The following is a 27341-nucleotide window of genomic DNA, read 5'->3' on the forward strand; positions in this document are numbered from 1 at the left end:
TTAATAAGATGCCCTCTAATTTTGAGAATAGTGTGAAAGAATTTATGATTTCTCGAAATAATTTTAATGCTTTGCTTGAAGAAAAATTGCTCAAAGTTGATGATTTGGCTAGGAACGTTGATAGACTTTCGCTTGATGTTGATTCTCTTAAACTTAGATATTCTCCTCCTAAGCATGATATCAGTGAGTCTCTCAAAGTAATGAGAATTTCCATTGATGAGTGCAAGGAAAGAACCGCTAGATTGCGTGCTAAAAAGATAGCTTTATAAAAGCGTGTTCTTCTAGTTTCCATGAAAATAATGATGAGGATCTTAAAGTTCTTGATGCGTCTCCTATTAGATCTATGTTTTGCAATATGAATTTTTATGATTATGGGACTGATGATGAATCAACTTTGCCTAGAAGGCGTCCGAAGAATTCGGAGTCTTTAGATCTTGATGCTAAATTTGGTAAAAGTGAGATTGGAGAGTCCTCAACTTCTAATAACATTGAACCTACTATCTCGGATTTCAAGGAATTTGATTATGATAATTGCTCTTTAAAAGGTTGTATTTCCTTGTTGCAATCCGTTGTTAATTCTCCTCGTGCTTATAGTCAAAATAAAGCTTTTACCAAACATATCCTTGATGCCTTGATGCAATCTTATGATGAAAACTTAATTTGGAAGTTTCTATACCTAGAAAACTTAATGATGAGTGGGAACCTACTATAAAGATTAGAATTAAAGATTATGAGTGTTTTGCTTTGTGTGATTTGGGTGCTAGTGTTTCCATGATTCCGAAAACTTTATGTGATATTCTAGGTTTTCATGATCTTGATGATTGCTCTTTAAATTTGCACCTTGTGGATTCCACCATTAAAAAGCCAATGGGAAGGATCAATGATGTTCTCATTGTTGCAAATAGAAATTTGGTGCCCGTAGATTTTATCGTTCTTGATATAGATTGCAATCTTTCTTGCCCTATTATTCTTGGTAGACCTTTTCTTAGAACGATTGGCGCGATTATTGATATGAAGGAAGGGAATATTAGATTCCAATTTCCATTAAAGAAAGGCATGGAGCACTTTCCAAGAAAGAAAGTCAAATTACCTTATGAATCTATCATGCGGGCTACTTATGAATTTAGTGCCAAAGATGGCACTCGTTAGATCTATCTTCGCTTTTATGCCTAGCTAGGGGCGTTAAACGATAGCGCTAGTTGGGAGGCAACCCAATTTTCTTTATGTTTTTTGTTTTTGCTCCTGTATAGTAATAAATCTTGCATCTACCTTCTGTTTAGATGTGTTTTTATCGTTTAATTAGTGTTTGTGCCAAGTAGAACCTATAGGATAACCTACTATGATAGTTGATTTGATTCTGCGGAAAAACAGAAACTTTGCACGCACGAATATAATTTTGTTAAATCACCGAAACGTGCTTTTGCATTGACTCTTTTTGATTCTGTTCAATAAACAAATTTTCCAGGACTTCCTATTTTTATAGGATTTTTAGAGTTACAGAAGTTTGCGTTAGTTACAGATTGCTACAGAATGTTCTGTTTTTGACAGATTCTGTTTTTCGTGTGTTGTTTGCTTATTTTGATGCATCTATGGCTAGTAAAATAGTTTATGAACCATAGTGAAGTTGGAATACAGTAGGTTTAACACCAAAATAAATAAAGAATGAGTTCATTGCAGTACCTTATGTGGTGGTTTTGTTTTCTTTCACTAACGGAGCTTATAAGATTTCATGTTGAGTTTTGTGTTGTGAAGTTTTCAAGTTTTGGGTAAAGCTTTTATGGACTATGGAATAAAGGGTGGCAAGAGCCTAAGCTTGGGGATGCCCATGGAACCCCAAGATATTCAAGAATAGCCAAAAGCCTAAGCTTGTGGATGCCCCGGGAAGGCATCCCCTCTTTCGTCTTCGTTCATTGGTAACTTTACTTGGAGCTATATTTTTATTCGCCACATGATATGTGTTTTGCTTAGAGCATCGTGTATTATATTAGTCTTTGCTTTTTAGTTTACCACAATCATCCTTGCTGTACACAACTTTTGGGAGAAGCCTATTTGATTAGAATTTGCTAGTATACTCTATGTGCTTCACTTATATCTTTTGAGCTTGATAGTTTTTGCTCTAGTGCTTCACTTATATCTTTTAGAGCACGGCGGTGTCTTAATTTTGAAGAAATTACTAGTCTATCATGCTTCACTTATATTATTTTGAGAGTCTTTTAGAACAGCATGGTATTTGCTATGGTTATAAAATTGGTCCTAGAATGGTAGGCATCCAAGTTGGGTATAATAAAAACTATCATAGGAAGTGAATTGGATGCTATGATCAATTTGATACTTGATAATTGTTTTGAGATATGGAGGTAGTGATATTAAAAGTCATGATAGTTGGGTGATTATCAATTTAAAGAATGCTTGTGTTGAAGTTAGCAAGTCCCGTAGCATACATGTATGGTTAAAGTTGTGTAACAAATTTGAAACATGAAGTGTACCTGGCTTGTGCATCCTTATGAGTGGCGGTCGGGGACGAGCGATGGTCTTTTCCTACCAATCTATCCCACTAGGAGCATGCGCGTAGTACTTGGTTTTTGATGACTTCTAAATTTTTGCAATAAGTATATGAGTTCTTTTGACTAATGTTGAGTCCATGGATTATACGCACTTTTACCTTTCCGCCTTTGCTAGCCTCTTCGGTACCGTGCATTGCCCTTTCTCACCTTGAGAGTTGGTGCAAACTTCGCCGGTGCATCCAAACCCCGTGATATGATACGCTCTATCACACATAAACCTCCCTATATATTCCTCAAAACAGCCACCATACCTACCTATTATGGCATTTTCATAGCCATTCCGAGATATATTGCCATGCAACTTTCCACCGTTCCGATTATCATCATCATGACATACTTTACTTTTCTCATATTACCATTGCATGATCATGTAGTTGACATCGTATTTGTGGCAAAGCCACCATGCATTATTTTTCATACATGTCACTCTTGATTCATTGCACCATCCCGATACACCGTCGGAGGCATTCATATAGAGTCATATCTTGTTCTAGTTTCGAGTTGTAATTCATTTATTGTAATCAATAGAAGTGTGATGATCATCATTATTAGAACATTGCCCAAAGAAAAAAAGAAAAAAAGAAAGGCCAAAAATAAGAAAAAAAGAAAGGCCCAAAGAAAAAAAAGAAAATAAATGAAAAGGGCAATGTTACTATCTCTTTTTCCACACTTGTGCTTCAAAGTAGCACCTTGTTCTTCATGTAGAGAGTCTCATATATTGTGCTTCAAAGTAGCACCATGTTTTTCATATAGTGAGTCTCATAAGTTGTCTTTTTCATACTAGTGGGAATTTTTCATTATAGAACTTGGCTTGTATATTCCTACGATGGGCTTCCTCAAATGCCCTAGGTCTTCGTGAGCAAGCAAGTTGGGTGCACACCCACTAGTTTTCTTTTGTTGAGCATTCATTTATAGCTCTAGTGCATCCGTTGCATGGCAATCCCTACTCCTCATGTTGACATCAATTGATGGGCATCTCCATAGCCCATTGATTATCCTCGTCAATGTGAGACTTTCTCCTTTTTTGTCTTCTCCACACAATCCCCATCATCATATTCTATTCCACCCATAGTGCTATATCCATGGCTCACGCTCATGTATTGCGTGAAGGTTGAAAAATTTTGAGATTATTTAAGTATGAAGCAATTGCTTGGCTTGTCATCGGGGGTATAGAAGTTGGGAACATCTTTGTGTGACGAAAATGAAGCATAGCCTAACTATATGATTTTGTAGGGATGAACTTTCTTTTGCCATGTTATTTTGAGAAGACATGATTACTTTGATTAGTATGCTTGAAATGTTACTATTTATTTTATCAATATGAACTTTTATTTTGAATCATTTGGATCTGAACATTCATGCCACAATAAAGAAAATTACATTGAGAATTATGCTAGGTAGAATTCCACATCAAAAATTTCTTTTTTATCATTTACCTACTTGAGGACGAGCAGGAATTAAGCTTGGGGATGCTTGATACGTCTCCAACGTATCTATACTTTTTTATTGTTCCATGCTATTATATTACCCCTTTTGGATGTTTATGGGCTTTATTTTACACATTTATATCATTTTTGGGAATAACCTACTAACCGGAGGCCCAGCACATATTGTTGTTTATTTTCCTATTTCAGTATTTTGAAGAAAAGGAATATCAAACGGAGTCCAAACAGAATGAAACCTTCGGGAGCATGATTTTTGGAACGAACGTGATCCAGAGGACTTGGAGTGCAAGCCAAGAAGCTGCCAAGGCTCCCACGAGATAGGAGGGCGACCCCCCCCCTGTAGGGTGCGCCCCTGTCTCGTGGGCCCCTCGGGCGGCCACCGACGTACTTCTTCCTCCTATATATACCTGCGTACCCTGAAAACATCCAGGAGCAGGACGAAACACAATTTCCACCATCGTAACCTTCTGTATCCGCGAGATCTCATCTTGGAGCCTTCGTCGGCACTCTGCCGGAGGGGGAATCGACCATGGAGGGCTTCTACATCAACATCCTTGCCCCTCCGATGAGTTGTGAGTAGTTTACCACAGACCTACGGGTCCATAGTTATTAGCTAGATGGCTTCTTCTCTCTTTTTGGATCTCAATACAATGTTCTCCCCCTCTCTTGTGGAGATCTATTCGATGTAAACTCTTTTTGCGGTGTGTTTGTCGAGATCCGATGAATTGTGGGTTTATGATCAAGTTTATCTATGAATGATATTTGAATCTTCTCCGAATTCTTTTATGTATGATTGAGTTATCTTTTCAAGTCTCTTCGAATTATCAGTTTGGTTTGGCCTACTAGATTGATCTTTCTTGCCATGGGAGAAGTGCTTAGCTTTGGGTTCAATCTTGCGGTGTCCTTACCCAGTGACAGAAAGGGTTGCAAGGCACGTATTGTATTGTTGCCACTGAGGATAACAAGATGGGGTTTATATCATATTGCTTGAGTTTATCCCTCTACATCATGTCATCTTGCTTAATGTGTTACTGTGTTCTTGTGAACTTAATACTCTAGATGCAGGCAGGAGTCGGTCAATGTGTGGAGTAATAGTAGTAGATGCAGGCATGAGTCGGTCTATTTGTTATGGACGTGATGCCTATATACATGATCATGCCTAGATAATCTCATAACTATGCGCTTTTCTATCAATTGCGCGACAGTAATTTGTTCACCCACCGTAATACTTATGCTATTTTGAAAGAAGCCTCTAGTGAAACCTATGGCCCCCGGGTCTATCTCTTATCATATTTTCTTCCAATTTACTTTTATTTGCATTTTTACTTTTTGCATCTATATTATAAAATACCAAAAATATATTTATCTTATCTTACTATCTTTATCAGATCTCACTTTCGCAAGTGGCCTGAAGGGATTGACAACCCCTCTATTGCGTTGGTTGCGAGTTCTTTGTGTGTTTGTGTAGGCGCGTGGGACTTCTGAGGAGCATCCTACTGGATTGATACCTTGGTTCTCAAAAACTGAGGGAAATACTTACGCTACTATCGCTGCATCACCCTCTCCTCTTCGAGAAAAACCAACGCAAGCTCAAGACGTAGCAATTATCGTCACATAAGTTATCCGGGGTATATTTTCCAACAAATTTATTTCTCTCATTGGTAAAAGTTAACGTGCTGCTTCTATGTAAGTTATCGAGTATGTGGTTCATATATCACCGAGCTATTTTCACATGAGTTATCGAAGGCGGGGGAGGGATAAGATGTTTTTAGTAACTTTTTTACCTTGTTGGCCAAAGTTAGCATACGTATGTAAGTTATCGAGTGTGTGATTCGTTTATTATTGTGCTATGTTCACATAAGTGACTGGGGTATGTTTTCAACAACCTTTTTCCCAACTTGGCCAAACTTACCTCAGTGTTTGTATGTAAGTTATAGGGTCTGCGGTGCTTAAAATATCATGCTATTTACACAAAAGTTACCGGGGGTATGTCTCATCAACCTTTTTTACATGGGTTGAAAAGTCACCATGGTGTTTTGGACATAAATTATCAGGTATGTGGTGCGTATATTACCATGCTATGTACACATCAGTTACCGGCGGTATGTTTTAGAATTTTTTTTGCTCGTGTCCAAATTACCACAGTGTTTTCACCTAAGTTATGAGGTCTGCGATGCGTATATTATCGTACTATTTACATAGAAGTTATCAAGGATACCTTTTCAACAACTTTTTTAACATGGTCAAAGTTACTGTGGTGTTTGTATCCAAGTTATCAGGACTCCGGTGTGTATGTTACCACACTATTTACATAGAAATTAACGGGGGTTCTTTTCAATAATTTTCTTCCCCGTTGTCAAAGTTATCATGGTGTTTTCACTTAAATTATCAGGTCTATGGTGCATATATTACCATGCTACTTACATAAAATTTACCGTGGGTATGCTTTTAGCAACTTTTTCCTCGGGTCCAAAATACCACGGTGTTTGCACCTAAGTTATCATGTCCGTGGGGCATATATTATCGTGCTATTTTCACAGAAGTCACAGGAGGTATGTTTTCAACAATTTTTCCCTCCGATTCAAAGTTACCGCGATTCTTATATGTAAGTTATGTAGTTTGTGGTGCGTATATTACCAATGCTATGTACACAAAAAGGTTACCGTAATTATGTTTTTCAACAACCTTTTTTTCATCGGGTCAAAATCATCGAGGTGATAATTCCTAAGTCACTTGAGAGATGGCCAGTAGCTCTACGCAGGAGATTATGACTTATGTCACTAGCACTACAAATGTTGCAGCAGATCAGTGATCTCGTATTGCTAAAACACAAGTTAATAAAAAATTCAACAAGACAAATGATATAGAGGACCTGAAAGTAGTGTATTGTGTAAAAACTAATTTTCATCTAGTACTGAATTTTCTCTCTTCATTTCAAATGCTAAATCATATAAAAATCAGCATCTTCTCTGTGAATCTGAATTGATATGACTGAACCTGAGTTTCCTCTCCGAATTTCAACCAACTACACTTGAGGCAACCTTGTAGCATTTGCAAACGGACTAATTAATCCATCTGGCACGGTGCAACAACTACTTTTACTTACTTATATCTACTACTACTACAGGAATTCAAACAACTGTCAACTAAGTAGATTAGCAGCAGTTTGAGTGCGTCGTTTTTCTACACAATTAGACAGTAGAAATTCTGGTTCAAGGAACATGGGTGTGTCCTTTTCTGCTTGTTCCCAGCCGGCCGGAGCGGGAGTGATGCTTGCGCATAGGGTTCATCCATCGACCACTTGCACGGCAGCTACTGTATTTTGCTGCAGTAAGTCCACATGGTGATTTGCTAGAAAAGCAGCACCAGTGCGACGGCCAGCGTCAGCGGCTACTTGGAGATGGTCATCGCTGGCGTGGCGGATGAGCCATGCCGCTGACACATTTGTGGGAGATAACGAGCCTCCATGCGGCCGATGACCACCGGCCACCGAAGCAGGTCAGAAACCCAGTCGTGCCCCTTCTCCCTTCTATTCCCAGCCATTCCTCTCTGTTCCTTTCTTTTCGCCCTCGTCTCCTCCTCGCATAGATCGCCCTGGTCGACCTCAGTCCCGAGACAGAGCCCTTGTGCCGCCACCTGCCGCCGCCGATTACCTCCGCCCTGTTGGAAACATGGTACAGCCCCACGTTCAGATGATGGATAACTACAGGAGCGAGTCTCCAGGCACCCACGCACACGCTCCCACGCACGTCGGCTTCGCCCTCGCTTGCACGTACGGCATGATCGCCACGTTCTGTTGTAACGATAACTCTCTCCTCCCTCTGTACTCCTCGTGTATATAAACACGCCCCCTGTACCTGAGTTGAATATAGATAGAGTTTATCCATCTTACTTGGTATCAGACGTCCACCGATTCCTCCCTTGCTTCCTCCATGAGCTTCCGACGTCCGCTCCGTCGCACTCGTTCTTTCGGGGACGCCGACGCGCCGTTCATCCTTCCGTGCGTCGCCCCCGAGCCAGCACCGGCCGCACCGGCGCCCGTCGCCCCTCCTGCGCGGCCTTTCACCGCGGCACCGGCCTCCCCAAACGCTCGCGCACTGCGCCAGCCCCCCGTCGCCGCGGCCCCTCCACTGCACGCCCTGCGGCCCAACCCTCATGCTCTCGCTCTCCCTCCACCCCAGGTTCCCGTCGCCCCTGCCCCATCCATGCATCATGTTAACATCTCTTCCTACATCCCGTTCAAGCTGTCCCTGGACTCCGGGAACTACTCGAAGTGGAGGCAGCTGCTCTGGTACGTCCTGTGCAAGTACCAGGCCGAAGACCACGTCCTAGAGGAAGCCGAACCACTGCATGAGAATGCGGTGTGGTGCAACGACGATATCACTATCGTCTTGTGGATCTACGCGACCATCTCCGACGACCTCTACGACACCATCCATTCACCGAAGAGCACCGCGTTCCACCTATGGCAGCAGCTGGAGATCTTCTTCCGCGACAACGTCGCCGGCCGCGCCATCCACATCGGCGCCGACTTCCGCGCCACCATCTAGGGCGACATGACGATCGCCCAGTACTGCCGTTATCTCCAACAACTTGCCGCGGGCATGGCCGACATGGGGGAACCGGTCACGGACCATTCTCTCACGCTGCAGCTGATCCGCGGCCTGAGCCGCCGTTTCCACGTGATGACCAGAGACACTCGCCGCGGTTGCCGTTTTCTGATTCTCAAACACGTACTACAATACCTTTTCAGATTATTCACTGTGATTTGTGGACCTCCCCGGTGTGTAGTTTTTCTGGCTACCAGTACTACCTCATCATACTCGACGACTACACGCACTACTCATGGGCCTTTCCCCTTCGTCACAAATCTGACACAGCCGCCACTCTTCAATGATTCTTTGCTTACGTGCATACCCAATACAACCTTCCCATTAAGTGTGTGCAATACGACAACGGAGGGGAATTCCTTTCTCACACCCTCCGCGACTACCTCTCTCAACTTGGCGTCTCCTTCCGCCTCTCCTGCCCACACACATCCCCGCAGAATGGCAAGGCTGAACGCCTTCTCCGCACGACTAACGATGTTCTCCGCACACTCCTCGTTCATTCCCACATGCCACCCGAATATCATGTCGCGAACCATCTCATCAACCGGAGACCCTCCTCTGCCGTCAACCATCTAACCCCATACTTCCTTCTCGGCGGCCGCCACCCAACCTACGATCACCTTCGCATCTTCGGCTGTTTGTGCTTTCCCAATCTCACTCATTCTGCCCCACACAAACTCGCCCCGCGCTCCACTCCTTGCGTTTTTTAGGATATCCCCTTGAGCATAAAGGCTATCGTTGCCTTGACCTACGCTCGCGGCGCGTTTACATCTCTCGCCACGTGATTTTTGACGAGTGTGTCTTCCCGTTTGCTGCGCCTCCCACACCACCCGCTACGCCCCACCGTGCCACAAACGATCCAGTTCCCCACCTCATGCATCCCCAGATCCTACCTACCTCGAACTGGGCGGCACCTGCGGCCCCGGGATCCGCGCGTATCCAGCCGATCCTTCCTCCCGTGCACCGGCCCACCACTCGCCAGCCTGCGCCCCAGCTGGCACCCACGCCCCGCGCGCCCGTCTCCCCGCGTACGCCGCCACCCGTCCCACCTAACCCCACCGCGGGCCCTGCTCCTGCCTCCCCCGCACCAGCCGACACCGCGGGTCCCCTGCCTGCCGCCAGTCCCATCCATGCAGCCCCCTCCCCTGGTTCCGCGCCCACCACTCGCCCGCAGCCAACCCCACGTCGCCTGCCCGCCCGCGCGATTCCCGTACGCCCACCCAAGAATTTGCACCCCATGCATACACGTGCCAAATCTGGTTTCTTTCTCCCAAAGCAACACGCCAACCTCACCGTTGCCAAACCCATCAGCCCCATCCCCTCCTCTTACCGTGTAGCACTCAAGGACCCGAACTGGGCTGCTGCCATGCTCGAGGAATATAATGCGTTGTTGCGGGATGACACTTGGTCGTTGGTTTCCCATCCTGCAGGGTGCAAATGTGGTGAGCGGCAAATGGATCTTTCGGCACAAATTCAACACCGATGGGACGTTGGCGCGGTACAAGGCCCGGTGGGTGCTCCGTGGCTTCACACAGCAGGCTGGGGTGGACTACGGCGAGACTTTCAGTCCCGGTGTCAAACCCGCCACGATCCGCGTCGTCCTTAGTCTTACCGCCGGCAGCTCGTGGCCCATCCACCAGCTCGACGTCAAGAATGCCTTCCTCCATGGGCACCTCGCTGAGACGGTCTACCGCACTCAACCAGCCGGCTTCGTCGACACTGCGCGGCCGCGGGACGTGTGTCGTCTCAACCGCTCCCTGTACGGCCTCAAGCGGGCCCTGCGTGCCTGGTTTGCCCGCTTCACCTCGTACCTTCTCAGCCTCGGCTTCGCGGCGTCCAAGGCGGATTCCTCCTTGTTCTCTCTCCACCGCGGCAATGACACGGCGTACTTACTTCTGTATGTCGACGACATAATTCTCACTGCCAGCACCGCCACGTTCCTCGAGTCCATCATCTCCGCGCTCCATCGCGAGTTCTCCATGACAGACATGGGCTCTCTACACCACTTCCTGGGGATTAATGTCCACCACACCACCGATGGTCTCCACCTCTCCCAGGAGCAACATGCCCTGGAAATACTTGAGCGCGCAGGGATGCTAAACTGCAAACCCGTCTCCACTCCAGTAGACACCACTTCCAAGCTCTCCACTGCCGCTGGCCCCGCTTTCCATGACCCGTCGCTCTATCGTAGCCTCGCGGGCGCGCTCCAGTACCTTACTCTCACACGCCCGGACTTGTCCTACGCCGTCCAACAGTGCTGCTTATTCATGCACGACCCACGGGAGGCTCACTACCGGATGGTCAAGCGGATCCTCCGCTATGTTCGTGGGACTGCTCACCTCGGCCTGCACTTCTTCCGCTCCGCCAACAGCGACCTGACGGCTTATTCGGACGTCGACTGGGCGGGGTGCCCTGACACCCGCAAGTCTACGTCCGGCTTCGCGGTCTACCTCGGCAACAACCTCGTCAGCTGGTCCTCCAAGCGGCAGAACACGGTCTCCCGCTCGAGCGCGGAGGCTGAGTACCGGGGCATCGCCAACGCCGTCGCCGAAGCTTGTTGGTTGCGGCAGCTGCTCACCGAGCTGCGCCGTCCGCCGACGCGCGCCACCGTGGTCTACTGCGACAACATCAGCGCCATGTACATGTCCAGCAACCCCGTCCAGCACCAGCGCACGAAGCACGTGGAGATCGACCTTCATTTCGTCCGGGAGCGTGTCTCTCTCGGCGAAGTGCGCGTGCTGCATGTGCCGACCTCCTCCCAGTTCGCCGACATCTTCACAAAGGGGCTCCCTACGCGTGTGTTCATGGACTTTCGATCCAGCCTCAACGTTGGCGAGCACCCTGTTTCGGCTGCAGGGGGTGTTGGAAACATGGTACAGCCCCACGTTCAGATGATGGATAACTACAGGAGCGAGTCTCCAGGCGCCCACGCCCACGCTCCCACGCACGTCGGCTTCGCCCTCGCTTGCACGTACGGCGTGATCGCCACGTTCTGTTGTAACGATAACTCTCTCCTCCCTCTGTACTCTTCGTGTATATAAACACGCCCCTGTACCTGAGTTGAATATAGATAGAGTTTATCCATCTTACTCGCCCGTCCTCGACCAAATTCAGCCGGCCCCACGACGCTGGCGACCGGATCTGCCGTCCAGACCCAAGCCTTCCCCGCTGGAAGTCGCCAGCACCGTCGCCTACATCCTCGTCCAGAGGAGACGCGTGCCCGCACCGCCGTGTTGACCAGTTTTCCACCGCTCGTGTAGATAGATCCGGTGGGGGTGGGTGCGCGTGATCGGATCTAACGGTGCTGGATGCGTGTGGCAGTTTTGCAATCTGCCACACGGTTACCACTTACATATTTCGAATTGTAATTTGCAACTTCCGATCAATAGAAGTTTCCATTCTCAATTCAAACAAGTTATACGTGCTCTAAGATGCACGATGTCCTCACATAGCCAATTAGCCATAGGCTGGTGGGAGTCCTGGTCTTCGCTCTACGTCATTAAGTATAATTATTGAATCTGGAATGACGAGCTCCGGTTATAATAGTTCAACTAACTAGACTTGCAAGTTGCCTCAAAAAGAAAAAGGGAAAAGAAAAACAGACTTGCAAGTTGACCTGAGCTGGTCAACCCAGCAGATGATTAGCACCTTACATAGACACAAACACGCCGAGATCTATTCCCGACTTAGCCAAGTGATCAGAAGAGAGCAAGTTAAGGGAGAACAAGCCATGGCGGAGACTGCGATCACGGCTGTGCTCTCCAAGTTCGGGGAGCTCGCGGCGAGTGAGGCCAAGTTGCTGGCTCAGGTGGGGGACGACATGATGCTGCTGCGCGACCGGCTGGAGTGGCTTCAGGCCTTCATCCGCGACGCCGACCGGAAGCGCCGGAGTGGCACCGACGGGCTCACCCGCGTCTGGGTGCGCCAAACACGCGATGTCGCCTTCCAAGTCGAGGACGCGCTCGATGAGTTCTTCCACGAGGTGCCTCCCCTGCTTTTGATCAGTTTTATCAATTTATTCATTTGTTTTTCTGGATGTTCCCCTAAAAGAAAAAAATCACAATTTTTTTCTTCTAGAATACACAAAAAAAAATCAGATGAAGAATTTGTAGCAAGTGATTCTGTGGACTAGCTGCTAGTAGGATGCCCGTGCGGGTTTGCTATCGAACGACAAATGTGCAGGCATATAAATGAATTCGAGTGAGTGAAATCTTGTGTTCACATGAGATGCACATCACTCTAATACTGTGCTAGTATTTCTAACCAGTGGCGGAGCTTGAAACAAAAAGCAGGGCGGGCTGGGCAGGCTAAGCTGAAGCAAATTGTCTCTAGGCTGGTGTTTCACATCCTGATCTAGGTAAACAGTAAGAAGAAATGCTCCTAAGTTGGACGGGCCATGGCCTGGTTTTGCCCCAAGATAGTTCCGCCAGTGTTTCTAACCATTAGATTTGACTTGATCCATCCTTTACGCCTCCCTTCTCCGCCATGGCCTACTCCATTCCGATCACTCACATACCAGCGCGCGAACTATTTCAGCTTTATGGCACGGAACAATTGCATCAGCTTTCAAGAATTGCTCGAGCAATGAGAGTATGAGACCAATGGGCCGACCTCGGCAGAGTAGCCTCACAAGTCAGAAGCTAGAGCATCTTCAACAGACGCGCTATGGAGCGGCACATAATTTTTTTTTTACAGTGCCAAAATAGCCCTTTTACGCGCCGGACCACACAATTGCTTCACCGGGCGCTAAAATTTTTTAGCGCGCCAGAGCGCAGCTTCAGCAGGCACGGCAAAATAGGGCGTGCGAGCCCAACACAAACAACATTTTTGCATTTAATGTGAAACAAAGAAGATCAAACAAACACAAAATAAATCGTCAAAAAATAGTTTAATTATTATTACAACTCAAACAAATAATTAAACTTCAATACAACAAATAGTTTATGACCAATACAACAAATAAATAGTACAACATCATGCATTTTGTCGCCCATTCCATGCCCACCACTCCTCGACTAGATCCTTTTGAAGTTCATCATGCGTTTCGGTACGTTGAATGACATGATAGGAGGCAACAAAGGGGGCCACCCTCTCAACCCTCCTCCGCACTCGCATAGGACGTTCCAACAACTCATACTGAGAATAGTCCAAATCTTGCCCACGCTCGTTCTCAGTGTTCATGTTATGCATGATCACACAATCGTTCATGATGTACCAAAGGATATTTTGATCCCAAAATCTAGCCGGTCCTCTCACAATAGCAAATTGAGCTTGCAAAATCCCAAAAGCTCTCTCCACATCTTTCCTAGCCGCCGCCTGAGCATTGTAGAAATCAACATTTTTCTTACCTTCCGGTTTTTTTAATGGCTTCACAAATGTTTGCCACCTTGGATAGATGCCATCCGCAAGATAGTAGCCATAGCTGTATGTATGACCATTTGCTACAAACTGCACCGGTGGCAGTTCATCATTTGCAATACTATTCACGAGTGGTGACTGTTGAACAACATTGATGTCGTTCAAAGATCCTGGCATTCGAAAAAAGCATGCCAAATTCCAGTCTCCTGATCGGCCACCGCTTTAAGTATTATAATGAAACCTTTTCTCTGACCGTGGAATTGTTCATGACATGCCTTAGGACAGTTCTTCCAACTCCGATGCAGAAAATTTATTGAGCCAATCATACCTGGGAACTCGCGAGCTTTATTCATCTCCAAAAGCCTTGCGTCGTCTTCAGCATTGGGAGTTCTCAAATATTCCGGACCAAACACTTGCACGATTCCAACCGCGAAGCGCTTGACACACATGATGGCTTCACTCTCACCCATGGCCAAGTGATCATCAACTAGATCCGCCGGAATACCGTATGCCAACATACGCAAAGCGGCGGTCACCTTTTGAAAGGTGCTATGCCCAAGTTCTCCAGCGGTGTTCCTCCTTTGCTGAAAAAAACCGATCATGGCTCGCCAGTCTCTCTGCAATGTGTTTGAACAACTCGATGCTCATCCTAAAACGGCGCCGAAAGTAGGACTCGGGGTATATGGGAATCTCTGCAAAATAGTTCCTCATCAATCTGTTGTCGACATCGATCCTTTCCCCCCACAATTTCTGACGACCAAAAGCCAAACCACCGTGCTTCGGCTTTTTGTTGATGTGCATAGCTAGGACCATTGCGAGGTCCTCTCCTCTTGAAGATCAAATCCTTCATCGAAAGAATCGTGGGATGAACTCATCTACAAATTTGAATTCAAACTAAAATTTAACACTACAGACAAAAAACTACAAATTCATTTACAAAAATGAAGTTTAGTACCAATATATACCTTGCAAGCGTTTTGTCAAATCCCTTGTGGGCGTCGAGCTGCAAACCCCCTCCGGACGCTGTTCGTCGGCGGAACGGGGTGCTCGAGGGGAGCGCCGACGGGTTGCCGGAGAGGAGGGAGAAGTCACGGCGCGAGTGAATATTTCAGATCCAGCGGTTGGTGGACATTCGCGCGGGCGAGTCGCCACGGTAACAAACGGTGGAAGAAAACAGCGCGAGATGCAGTTCTGTTCCATGCGGGGAGTGGTTAAAAGCCGTTTCTTCAGGCGCGTGGCTTATTTAGCGACCCTGTCGGAGATGCTCAACGCCAACCGGCCTTGGACGCCCCAAGCAAGCCAACCTACGGCAGCTCTCCCCACGCGCCCACCAGACCCAGCTCTATGCTGCTCCGCCGCCGGAAAGATTGGTCGCCCGGATCTGGACTCCTGCCTGCTCCGGGGCGGGCCAGATCCGCCCTACCTACTCCGAGCAGCACCACGGGGTGCCATCCCTCGCTGCCGGCCGGAGATGAGGCCCGACCCCGCCGTCTGCCGCCCGAGACACCGCCCCCGACGGACCTCCCCCGCTCTAACAAGCAGGTGTATCAACCTAGAACTCAGCTAGATCAAGGCTAATAGACAGCAAAACAGGTAAGCTTTCTCCATCAACAAGCATTTGTGGTTTTCTACTCAAGGTCTGCAGCCATGCGCATCTCTGGGAGACTTCATTTGCTACTTGCTCCAAGAGCTTTACCCCCTACTTTCAGCACCTCGCCTTTTTCAAATTGAGCCAATGGCCAACCAGATGAGTGAGTACGAAAGGATTAGTAATAGCCCAAGCAGGCGCCATTTCTAACATGCCAAATGGTCAAAAGTACAGCTGCCAGCCTGCCACACGTACATCAGCAAGGATTTCTCCTGCTTAGGAACCGTTTGAAAGTTAATAGAGCATTTCATGATATTCCAGATTAGTCTAGCTACAGAGCATTTCATGATATTCCAGATTAGTCTAGCTACAGAGCATCTCAAGAACAAATGATCGATACTTTTTAACTTGTCCACAAAGTTGACAATTATCATCCCTGCCCTTGAGTATGCTTTTCTTCAGAATAGGCCACATAAATTTTCTAATTTTCACACTGGAGAAGCAACAAAAGTGTCTCTCCAGCTGCGGGGGAAGATTGACCAGCAACCTTTAAGTATGTTTTACTGTAATATTAGATTGGTCAGTCAAGACCATGTCAACACACAAAAGTTTAATCGACTCAAATAACTGCAAGGAGTCTCCCCACGGAGTTCTTCGAAATTGTATGCTATCTAGCCATTATTTAATGCATCAACAAACGGGGTATTTTACTGAAACATATACCATATAGCCTAGGATAAGCTTGTATGAGAGGTCTATCCCCTGTCCACCAATCTTCCCAGAAGCGAGTATTCATCCCATTGCCAACAATGTCGCGGCATAGGGGGTAAAATAATTTCTTAACATCCATTAAATTCTCCAGAACTAGGAGTCCCCATTTTGTGTTTCCACCCTAGTAGCACATTGGTTTTCAATATATTTATTCCTCAAAACAGATTGACAGATGCCATTAGGGTTTTCATAGCCATTTAGCTAAAAGTGCTTTACTCAAAAGATAGGTTCCAAATTCCTAAACCGCCCCGATTCTTAGGTTAAAATACCTCAGACCATCTAACTAGATGGTAATTTTTCTTTTCATGATTTTCCTGCCAAAGGAGTCTAGATATGAAGAAATCCATTCTTTGTCTATTACCATCAAGAAGTCTGTACAAGGACATCATATGCAACAAGATCGTATAAGAATCAATCTGCCCCTATACAACATTTTTCCTTGCCAACACTTACAAAAAAAAATATCAACTTTATCCTCTACAGATTTCCATGATTTGTTTGAAATTCTAGCTTCATGTACATGGATGCCAAGATATTTCGTTGGAAGTTAGAAAATAGTTCTATATTCTGAAGCTTTTCCCTTAGCATCTCCTAACAGAAATAATTCATTTTAATGGAAGTATATCTTGAGTCCTGGCATTTGTTAAAGGATCACACAAAATAAACTTCAAGTTATGAGCACTACTAAAATTATCCTTCAATAGAGAGATAGTGTCATCAACACACGGGAAGCATGTTGACATCACCATCAACTGTATCATCGAAGAGACCTTTAAGTAAACCAGAATCTCTATCATTATCAAGCAACATAGCAAGAGCATCAGCTGCTAATCAAATAATGAGGAAACAAAGAATCCCGCAGTCTCAGCCCTTTGCATGTAGGGAAATATGGTCCAATAGAATCATTCACCTTAATACATGCATACCCTCCTCCCATTATTTTCATAACTAAGCACCCCATTTGTCATGGAAGTGTTTCAGTCTGAGCATTTGATAAACGAAGGGCCATTTTATTTTATCATAGCTTTTTCAGCGTCCACCTTGGAGGCTTGGACTTGGACTCATAGCATTCTCTTTTGGGGTGTATAGAATTGAGGGTTTCATGTAAAATTAAAACCCCTTCCATAATATATCTCCCTCTAACAAAGGTTATTTCTATGGGAGAGATGACTTTAGCAGTTACAACATCAGTTTGTTCGTTACCAGATCTTGAAACTCACATTGAGCAGACATATTGGTCTAAACTTCTAAATCTCTTTAGCATCTAAGGGACCAGAGTGACCTAGCCATGATTCAATCTTGGTCTAAAACTTTCAAAATAGAACCCTCGTCCTGGTATTCTTGGTCGTTTTGAACCCTATCACTATCTAGTAATAAGAACAATTTCGACCATGCTTACAACTTCACATGTTCTTGTTTTCAGACAAATTTCCCTGGTTCTATTGAAATGAAAAGAATGAAAATAAAGACATGATGTTGCCTATTACTTTGTTTTATAGCATATAATACCACAATTTTGTCTGCATATAGTGGTAGCAGTGTGGGATATCCTCAAAAACCATGCTCAACTGTGTGAGAGCGAGCCTTCTAGTTGGCAATACTGGTAGCAGTGTGGTACTCGTATTGGATAGTGAGTACGAAGAAGTAGCATGGCATGCTAATAGCATGAACAAAGACGGTGTCAACAAAATCCACCTGTTGAGCCGTGTAGATGAAAAACAGAGCGGACAGTTGTTCCGTTCGAGGGCCTTCAGGAAACAAGAATACAGTGAGAGTGAACACATGGGCATATACGACAGGATCATGTCGCACTGGAGGTCCTTCAGGAAAGAAGAGTCCAACGAAGAGGGAAACACGAGGATGTATGACAAGATCGTTTACGATATAACAGGGGGTTACCCTCTGGCTATAGTGGTTCTCGCTGGACTGCTCCGATTCAAAGAGAAGCCAGGGCAGTGGGAAGCAGTGCTGCAACAGCTTAGGCCTGGACCAGGAACGGAGGAGAAACAGGACAGCAGAGGCAACCAGATAACTGAAGATGTACAGGGGAAGTGTATCGAGTGGCAGACAGGCCCTGCAACACAAGCTAACACGTCCACAACAACGACGATTGAGAGGGTCTTCTGGGCAAGCTTTGAAGACCTTCCCAACGACCTTAAGTCATGCTTCCTCTACTTTGCGGCTTTCCCCAAGAACATTGTTCAGTACGCCAGTCAGATGGTGCAGATGTGGATGGCGGAGGGTTTCATCAAGCCACAGAAGGGCAAGAGTATGGAGGAGCTGGGTCATGACTACCTCAAGGAAATGGTCTTGAGATGCCTTGTTCAAATTGAAGATACGAATGCCGCCGGTGGCATAGAGGGGGTCAGGGTTCAGAGGAACCTCCACGGGTTCCTGCATTCAGAGGCCCGCGAGGCTGGCTTCGTCGAGGTCCATGACATGCATGATGCCTTTGTTCCATCGTCGGTGCGCCGCCTCTCTTTCATGAGCTTTGGTGGTAGGTATACCACGGTCACCAACAAATTCCCTAAGCTGCGTTCCTTCATATGTCGGGTCGAGGAGGAAGATGAGCAGAGCGATGACAGCCAAGGTGTGGACATGAAGCATCGTTGGCATGACATGAGGTTTCTGCGCAGGTCCAAGTTCATGCGCCTCATCTCCTTAAAGGGACTGAGACTTAACAAGTTGCCTGATGACATTGGCTGCATGGTCCACCTGCGGTACCTTCGTGTTGACAGCAAAGACCTTAAGGATCTCCCGTCCAGCATGAAGAGGCTGACCAATCTGCAGACACTGGACATAAGGGGCACTCAGGTGGAGGAGATTCACATTTCCTTGTGGACGATGAAGACACTGCGGCATGTGCTCGCAGACAACCTCAAGCTTCCACCCGTCCAGGTCTTTCCCATCAGAAAAGAACTGGATGAGCTGCAGACAGTGCATGGTGTGAAGCCCCACCACCAAGGGGAATGGGACCAGCTCAACTGCCCGCTGCTCAAGATGACAAAGCTCCGGTCGCTGGCGCTGGAGCTGCAAGGCTTGGAGGATGCTAAGCACGGGGCCGCACTCAAGGCTGCTCTCGGGAGGATGCATCTCCTTGGCCACTTGAAGCTGAAAGGCGACGAGATCCCTCCGTGTGTCTTCACTGAGCAGGGCCTTCAGTATCTTCAGACGGTGGAGCTGGAGGGTCCGGTGCAATGGCCGCCTGCCGACGCGTTTAATGAGCTTCGCATCCCCCGACCAAACCTTGTTCAGCTCAGCCTCACGGATACGAATGATGCGCCGCAAGACATCCAAGAGGAACTCAGAAAGGCAGGCTTTAACCGCTCCACATCCAGGCTCAGGACAGTTTATCGGCTTCCGTACCTATAAGGAGAAAAGACTTGTGGCAAAACCTGGATGGAGCGGAAGAGTGGTATGGTTCTTATATACCCAGTTAAATGGTTTTAATTCATGATACAGAATGATTGCATTGTGTTGTGATGACCTGTTTGATTGGGATCTCTGGTTGTTCATGTTCTGTTCGTTGCTGCTGTAATCGTGAACTATCAACAGAAACAACAGCAAAATCAACATTCACTCAAATTCTCGAGTAGCTCCATCTGAATATTCCATACTAGCATGCTATTGTCAGGCTGCTAGCCTGCTATGAAACATTTGAAAATAGTAAGAAAAAAAATTAAAACTATTCACATAGTCTGTTTCGTATCTGCTAGATTATTCAGAGTCTTATGAAAATCTCCAGCCATTTTAACAGCAACAAGCTATTTTTGCATTACTCATACTCATCGTTTTTGTACTAATGTTAGTCATGCTTTGGCCAATTTTGGTAGGTTGCACCGCCGAACTATGGTTTGGCTAGGCTCTGGACCAAATGAGGTCTTGGAACTTGTACAACGAGATTGTAACTTGTGATTCTGAGTAATTCAAGAGTTTATTTGCAAAAAGAAAAAAAGATAAAATAACCTCCAGTGGCACCGACTACAGGTTATACATTCTGACAATTTCGATAGAAGTTTTGACATGGACAAAGCCTAATTAACCCAGCACCCACTTAAATCAGGATACCATCACCCTCATTCTTTCTGCATAATCCTACCCTTACAGTTTGAACTTGTCAAAAGTACCCAGTAGCATAAACTACAAGCACAATGCCCGCCGACGACTAACAACGACCAAAAATTTGCAGCAAGTCCAGCCTGCCTTGCTGCTCAGTTGGGCTTTTCCTCCTGGCACTTGGAGCAGGTACATGTGAACCCGTAGTCCGCGAGCTCCGCCTGCCGCTCCTCGTACGGAAGATCCTCGTCGATGTAGGAGATGGTGATCTGCAGCGGTGCAACAGTACTTCAGCAAGTGGCACAACAGTTGGGCCAGAGATATGATTTTTCTCTCGTTGAATGATTAGCACTAGGACTAGAAATGACATTACCTCTTCGCCCTTGCTGATAGGCCCCAGAGCGATTATCACGGCATGACCGTCATTATCCTGCGGCGGTAGTTCAGCAGCTACTTATCAGCATTGCTGACGGGCAGTTTTGTAGGAAAATGGGTGAATCAGCTGAAGGGGGAAATATACATCACCTCATCCCTTTTAAATGCTTTAGCATTTGGACAGCACGAGTGATTCATACAGCTTTGAAGAGGAAAGAACGCCGTCCCTGGCAGCAAAAAATTCACAAGGAAACAACTTTTTTTTAGTGTTGTGCAGATAGAAAAAGGCACATAGCAGTACTCTCAAAGGAATAACTTGAGAGGAAGAAGTCGCACATACCATCACAAGGAACTGCATAGTCATCATCTAAAGCATCTAGCAATGGCGCTGTGGCCTTCTCAGCTTCCTCCTGGGGTACATTGCATTTCAGGTTAAGAAACCCATGTCAGAGCAAGAGTAACATCTTTACATGACAGAAATAAGGCAACCATCAAACAAACCTTCTTATCATCTGGAAGATCATCAATGTGTATGAAATAGTCTTCAACAGGCGATGCAACGACCAAATCACTGGAATGAAAAAGGTGGAAGAATGCGGCACCGGCATTTGTTTCAGGCAGGGAGAAAAACAATGACAGAGTATATACGTTCGTCAAAATGAAATAGGGAAAGTATATTTACTTACAGATTGTTCAGCTCAAACATGCCAATTATATGGCCATACACCTCAAGGGAAAACACTAGAGCAAGTTAAGGTAACTCGAATGACAACGATAACTACTCATTGTATGAAAGTTTGAAACAAGTCTGGTAACTGCCAAAAAAGGATACATGGTGCACACTCAGCATCGAAGATCGCATCCTTGAGAAGCTTTAGTGACTGCAAATACAGAAGCCATGATCAGCCTACCAGTGGCTGAAACAAGATCTATAGAGACTAAAACAGGGCATCTTTCAATGCAAATTTGTCCACTTATTGCATGTCATCAATGTACGGTTTTTCAAGTAATAGGTCTGACATAGTTACCGTAAATGCTAGATCCCTTATTTCCTGTCTAAATGAATCTTCATCGGAAGCATCAACATCCTCAGGCAAAGCAACATAATCCCACCATCTGCAATCACAAGATATTTTTGCACAAATCAGGGTAGTTATAAAGTAGCATTAATTCGGTAGTTCTATGGAGCTCAAAACATATATACCAGTGTACCCAAAACAAGGAAGAAGAAATGACACATCTAACCATAGGTATCCCAGTGTAACCCAAAACGAAGGAGAAAAAAATGACACATCCAGCCATAGGTATCTTATCTTATTGATTGTTACAGATACTGTTACCATCAAATTATGCTAACACCATGAAAAAAGAACCTTCAAAAGTCATGCTTAACACTAGTTGCACAATTAGACAAAACTGCTAATTAGTCCCACTAAGAATAACTGGTCATCCCGTAAAAAAAACAAGTGGTCATCAGAAGAGAAGCAATTACTTTGAAGTCATGCCCTTACCTCTTTTTGAAGCCCATAGAAAGTGGTTTCCAGGCTTCCATAAGCAAAGAAAAGTTTGATTCAGCTGATTTGTTTTGGAAGTCATTCTGTCTTTTGAGTTTCTTGTACCTCAACATGGTGAAAGTGATAGCCTGGCACATAAAAAGCATGAACTCATATGCATGAGAATCAGGAAACCTTAGATGAGTTGCAGTTGGTACACAAGGGAGTGCAGTTATTCTTTTGTTTGTTCTATCTGGTACAATTGATGTAGCTAGTCACTGTCTTGTGCAATAAGGTTCTAAATATGAGAAAATTGCAGTTTGAATATTTTTTTAGACAAACACTAATGGCATTTATATCAACTCAAATTTGACGTCAAAAGCTTTGCAATAGATGCTGGTCTTCCAATGCATAACAAAAATAACTCCCCTAGAATGTTAGAAACTGAGAAAGTAACATGGTCATTTCTGTCAAATTTTGGTGCTTAATTTGACAACCAAGAAACTAAAATGAACATCTATGTCACTAAAATAAGAAAATAATAAAAGTTTCCAAAACATATTAAAGATTTTCTATCACATACCTTGGCGGCAACCAAGAAAATATCATTGGTTTCTGAAAATAAAGGGTGGGTATTATCAGATAACAGCTTCAGGACCTCAATCGCAACCATCATTGATCATGAATGAATTGATATAGCATAGATGCAATGAATGATGAACATACCACTATGATGATACAGATTCAAAGGGTACTGCAGGCTTACCATTAGCATGCTCTACAAATTTGTGAAGAGCAGATCTTCGGGGTGGTTCAGTGTTGGGGCCAGCACAGAGCAAAGAATGGTAGGATTCCCAGTCAGAATCTGCACATGATTGGCTACACAAAAATGAACAAGTTAAAGTTTTCTCAAATGCTTTCTTGTAATAACAAGTTACTCAATGAACAATGAAAACAGAGTTATATGGTCTATAGATGCAAGTTATACATGATGCAATCAGGTTCGAATTTTAACATGATCGACAGTTAGAAAATATGATGAAAAATTGGATATCAGACACTTAATAGTCAAAAGATGTATGCCTCAAAAAAGAAAGGTGAATTTGCAAAGCTATTATGAACTCAAACCTGCAGTAGCGTTCTTCCTCGCATCCTTGACAAGCAACAATTTCTGGTAAAGCGAAGTGGTCTGAGAAAGGCAGTGACACATCGCCAGTTATAAGTGATTCTATGACCTCTTCTGGCAAAGTACTACTCTTTTCCTTTGTTACACCAGAAGAGCAAGTGCTTGATCCCACATCACTTCCATGACAGTGCCTCTCACTGCTGCAGCCAATGCTTGAAGCAATGCTTTGAAAATACAGTCTATGTCCAATCTGGAACTCTACAGAACCAATGAAGCGGAAGCAATAACTACACACGACGCAGTCAATCTGCAACAGAACACATAAAATGGATGTAATACTTCCAGGGAGGAACAGTCCGCATAAAAAATGAACAAAGAGTGTCACTGGATCAATCTCAATAGCAAGCACACCTTGTTAAGACTGTGTTGTGCACCAACCAATATTTGATCCTTCAGAATAAGGTCTCCTTCAGCAAAATCCTTGTTTGCACAAACACCTGCAAGAACACGTCGGTTAATACATCTTAGCAGTATACAAGCATCATGTTGCAGGATTGCTAGCCCATAGGCCACACGGTAAGTATTTATTCAGCAGCGGTACCTTTCCCATGATTGCCTTTGTAGTTGACTCTTATGCCGTCATGTTTCTTGGACTGTATGAGCTCCTCATAGTATTCCTGAAAAGTGAAAACATGGTTATGTTGTCGAATGTGAGCCACAAACCATCAGCAATACTTGATTTAAATGACAAGGTGGAGCAGAAAAATAAACATAAAAACCACACCCATAAAAACATAGCATAAGATTTGCTTCTGCAACTTTGTTGGCCTCAACGACTAACCCACCGGCTTATAAGTTGTAACTGCCACACGGCAAGGAGCACAGAATATTATTTCGATTCCATCATAATATTAACATCACACTGAACTGAATTGATTACACACACTAACAACTACTGGAATGCTAAAAAAACAGGCACCTTGGATCTTAAATTTGCACCTCGGTGAAGAAAATACTTAAATCAAGGGGCTAATATTGCAAGTTAATCAAGAACCACACATTTGGACTCAGTCTCGTGTTCCTCTGAAACATTAAGATACTCCTATATTAGTAAGTTCGAGCTAAACCACGAATAACACATTTAAGATAGTTCCATTCTATACTTAACATCAGACAGAACTGAATTCATTACACGCAGTAATTACTGGAATGCTAAAAAAAGAGGCACCTTGGACCTTAAATTCACACCTCAGTGAACAAATATTTTCAAATCAGAGGGTTAATGTTGCACACTAATTGAGAACCACGCATTTCGGCTCTCATGTCTCTACGAAAAAGTAAGATCCTCCTATGTTAGCAGGACTGGATAAAACCAGAGACCACAAATATCACCACCCAAACAGCGCTCCCTGACCGAAATTCCCGACATTGGCACCACGGAATAGCCCAATCCGAGCCTTTCCACCGAAAATTCATACACCGCGACAGAACTAGGCACAATTAACAAGTCCTCAGGCAGCCAGACGCACTAGAGACCAGACCGACAAACAGGGAGAAGGGGCGGAGGGGAGAGTACCTGGGCGGACTGGGGAGGCGGGGCGGCGAGGAGCTGGGCGATCTGGGGGGCGAACTCCCTGTCCAGGTCGCACGGGCTGGCGCCGCTGCGTCTGCCGCTCCGAGCCATGCCGCCGGCGTCTGGCTGGTGGTTCCTGCGGCTGCGGCCGGTCCTGCCGCCGCCGGTTGCTGCTGCCCCCCTCTCTCTTGCAGTTGGCTCCTGGGGTTTTGTGGGTTTTGTACTACCGGTAGGTTTCGTTGGGGCCAAGATTGGTGTTTGGGCAGCGAAGGCGTAAAGTAGGTTTCGTTGGGGACAAGTTTGGTGTTCAGCAAGGAATACGCTTTCCACTGTGGAAAGAGTGAGACGCATTCGGCATCTGGTGTACTGCTGGTCCAAAGTGAAGTGTATCCTGAGAGCGAAGTTTTGGCGGACAGGCTCATTGGAGCCTTTTTTTAATGGGAAATGTTGGGTTCGGCGCACCGGCTGAACGCTCGGTCGGTCGCCTCGCTCGCGTCGCTAGGCACCCAGGCCCACCACCCACAAAGCTTATCTCTCTATCCCCACCGCTTTCATCTTATCCCCTCGTAGTCTCTGGAGACAACACGAAGACGTCTTCGTGCTGCTCGTCCTTGAATCCCCTCGTCCACAATCTCTCTTCCCTCTCCTTTGTGTGCTCTCTCCAGGAATTCACACACAATCCTCATGAAATTGAGCTTGTTTTTGTTGCTTCTCTACTCCCCGCAACATTTCCACCATAGATCCATGAGAGGGGATGAGTTCGTTGGTGTCTTTTGTTTTTTCATTCATGGCCTGCGCAGTTGCCATGGATCCCACGAGGTTGAGCTCAAATACATGTGGGACACACACCCTCTCCTCCTGGGAAAGGAGGTTGATGTTCTCTCTTGCCGTTCATCTTTTGGAGCTGCCAGCAATGGGCACGACGACCGCGCTGCTAGATCAGGCACCGCTGCATCACCATGGTGCGCGACGGCGGCGACCGGCGCCTGCTGAGGAAGCGATGTGGGAACCAGCACGCCTCGTAGCTGGAACCAGCCAACTGGGAAGCTGCAACCGGCATCCCCTGATGCTGGAAGGTGGAAGCAGTGTCCCCTGATGCTTGAACCGGATGCGCCTTCACCACGCGATGCGTTTTTGGCTGGAAGCAATGTTTGTTTTTGCTGGTACTGGCTTTTTCTTTTGCTACAATCGGCGCAGGTGTTCTTTTGCTGCAAGGTTGTTTTTGCTGGAACTAGCATTACTTCTTGCTGAAACGGGCTAATTCATTTGCTAGGATTCACTACTGAAGTTTTTTGTTGCTCAGAATTTTGCTGGAACCATGTTTAGTTTTTGCTGGAACCGACAAATCTTTTTGCTTCAACGAGTACTAAAGTTTTTTGTTGCTCAGATTTTTGCTGGAACCATGATTAATATTAATTGGACCAGACAAATCATTTTGCTTCAACGAGTACTGGAGACTTTTGTTTGGTGTCGACTTTGCTGGAACTGGCTGATTCGTTTGCTACAATCCACTACCGAAGTTTTTTGCTGCTTAGATTTTTGCTGGAACCACGATTAATTTTTGCTGGAACGGACAAATCTTTTTGCTTCAACCAGTACAGGAGATTTTTGTTTGGTTTCGATTTTTGCTGGAACCACCATTAAGTTTGCTGGAACCGGCAAATGTTTTTGCTTCAACCAAGTAATAAATTTTTTGTTGTTTTAGATTTTTTTTTCCATGGCAGTGTAAGTCGATGAGCCGGCGACGGGGGCATCGGGGATGTTACAACCATGTCGACCGTGCTGTGGAACCCGCCTATGTTCGAGCTGCAACCATGCCGAGCGGAGGCAGCCGAGGCGAGTGGCACGAGCGGCCGGTGAGCGCGGTGGCACGAATGACCGGCAAGCATGAGAAGCCGAGGACAAGTGCGGGCGGCTGGTGGGCGCGTGTGGAGTCCGGCCGAGAAGCACGCCTAACTACCTTTTTCCTGCATGTTTGACTTTTGGGGACGAAGAAAAAAACTATATCGTACGGTTAAAAATGGCTGTATCGTACGCTCGACAACCGACCGGCCTAAATTTGGGCCGGCGCCGGCGCGCCTAGCGCCGTCCTTTTTTAATGTTCGAAAGAGATATTTCCGAGTTTTTTTTTAAAAAAAATCATGTGAACCTCTACGTATTTGTGACAGGTCCATGAATTTTCGTTCAACAATATTGTGTTTTACGAGCAACAATAAAATCTCGACCCAACCGAAAAAAAGCCGGCCCATTTCCCTTTTTTTTGCGGGAAAAACAGAGAGCTTTATTCATATGAAAGCATTCTTGGGACAATCAGCCAATAGGCTAGTCACCAAAAAGCTAGGAGTCTCCTCAAGCCAGCTCTCGATCACATTCAAAGTGCAA

At 45.6% G+C, this 27341-nt stretch overlaps 2 protein-coding genes across 4 annotated transcripts; one reads left to right on the forward strand and one right to left on the reverse strand.

Moving 5' to 3' along the window:
- The first annotated feature begins 12308 nt into the window (after positions 1-12308).
- LOC119365795 (disease resistance protein Pik-2-like) lies at positions 12309-27111 on the forward strand. Of its 3 annotated transcripts, none has more exons than XM_037631438.1 (2): positions 12309-12601; positions 26665-27111. In XM_037631438.1, exons 1-2 carry the CDS (start codon positions 12350-12352, stop codon positions 26686-26688), a joined length of 276 nt encoding a protein of 91 aa, XP_037487335.1. In that variant the 5' UTR covers positions 12309-12349; the 3' UTR covers positions 26689-27111. The 3 variants fall into 3 exon arrangements, 1 of the variants encoding a protein (XP_037487335.1); XR_005175758.1 differs by lacking the exon at positions 12309-12601 and adding an exon at positions 25426-26035; XR_005175757.1 differs by lacking the exon at positions 12309-12601 and adding an exon at positions 25428-26122.
- LOC119365794 (histone-lysine N-methyltransferase ATXR2-like) lies at positions 20309-25136 on the reverse strand. The gene is made up of 15 exons (XM_037631436.1): positions 24963-25136; positions 23988-24063; positions 23798-23883; positions 23389-23693; positions 23027-23139; positions 22844-22875; positions 22279-22409; positions 21796-21883; positions 21600-21648; positions 21454-21508; positions 21269-21338; positions 21108-21177; positions 20918-20994; positions 20766-20822; positions 20309-20661 (listed from the first exon to the last, which is right to left on the reverse strand). Exons 1-15 carry the CDS (start codon positions 25068-25070, stop codon positions 20548-20550), a joined length of 1431 nt encoding a protein of 476 aa, XP_037487333.1. The 5' UTR covers positions 25071-25136; the 3' UTR covers positions 20309-20547.
- Positions 27112-27341: the final 230 nt, after the last annotated feature.

The sequence above is a fragment of the Triticum dicoccoides genome, chromosome 2B (assembly GCF_002162155.2).
Source record: "Triticum dicoccoides isolate Atlit2015 ecotype Zavitan chromosome 2B, WEW_v2.0, whole genome shotgun sequence".
In the NCBI taxonomy this organism is placed as follows: domain Eukaryota; kingdom Viridiplantae; phylum Streptophyta; class Magnoliopsida; order Poales; family Poaceae; genus Triticum; species Triticum dicoccoides.

Coding starts and splice junctions, on each gene's coding strand:
- LOC119365795 (XM_037631438.1), top strand. CDS start 12,350: ATGGCGGAGACTGCGATCACGGCTGTGCTCTCCAAGTTCGGGGAGCTC. Junction 12,602..26,664: donor TCGATGAGTTCTTCCACGAG/GTGCCTCCCCTG, acceptor TTGTTGTTTTAG/ATTTTTTTTTCCATGGCAGT.
- LOC119365794 (XM_037631436.1), bottom strand. CDS start 25,070: ATGGCTCGGAGCGGCAGACGCAGCGGCGCCAGCCCGTGCGACCTGGAC. Junction 21,884..22,278: donor TCTATGGGCTTCAAAAAGAG/GTAAGGGCATGA, acceptor TTGTGATTGCAG/ATGGTGGGATTATGTTGCTT. Junction 21,509..21,599: donor CGATGCTGAGTGTGCACCAT/GTATCCTTTTTT, acceptor AACTTGCTCTAG/TGTTTTCCCTTGAGGTGTAT.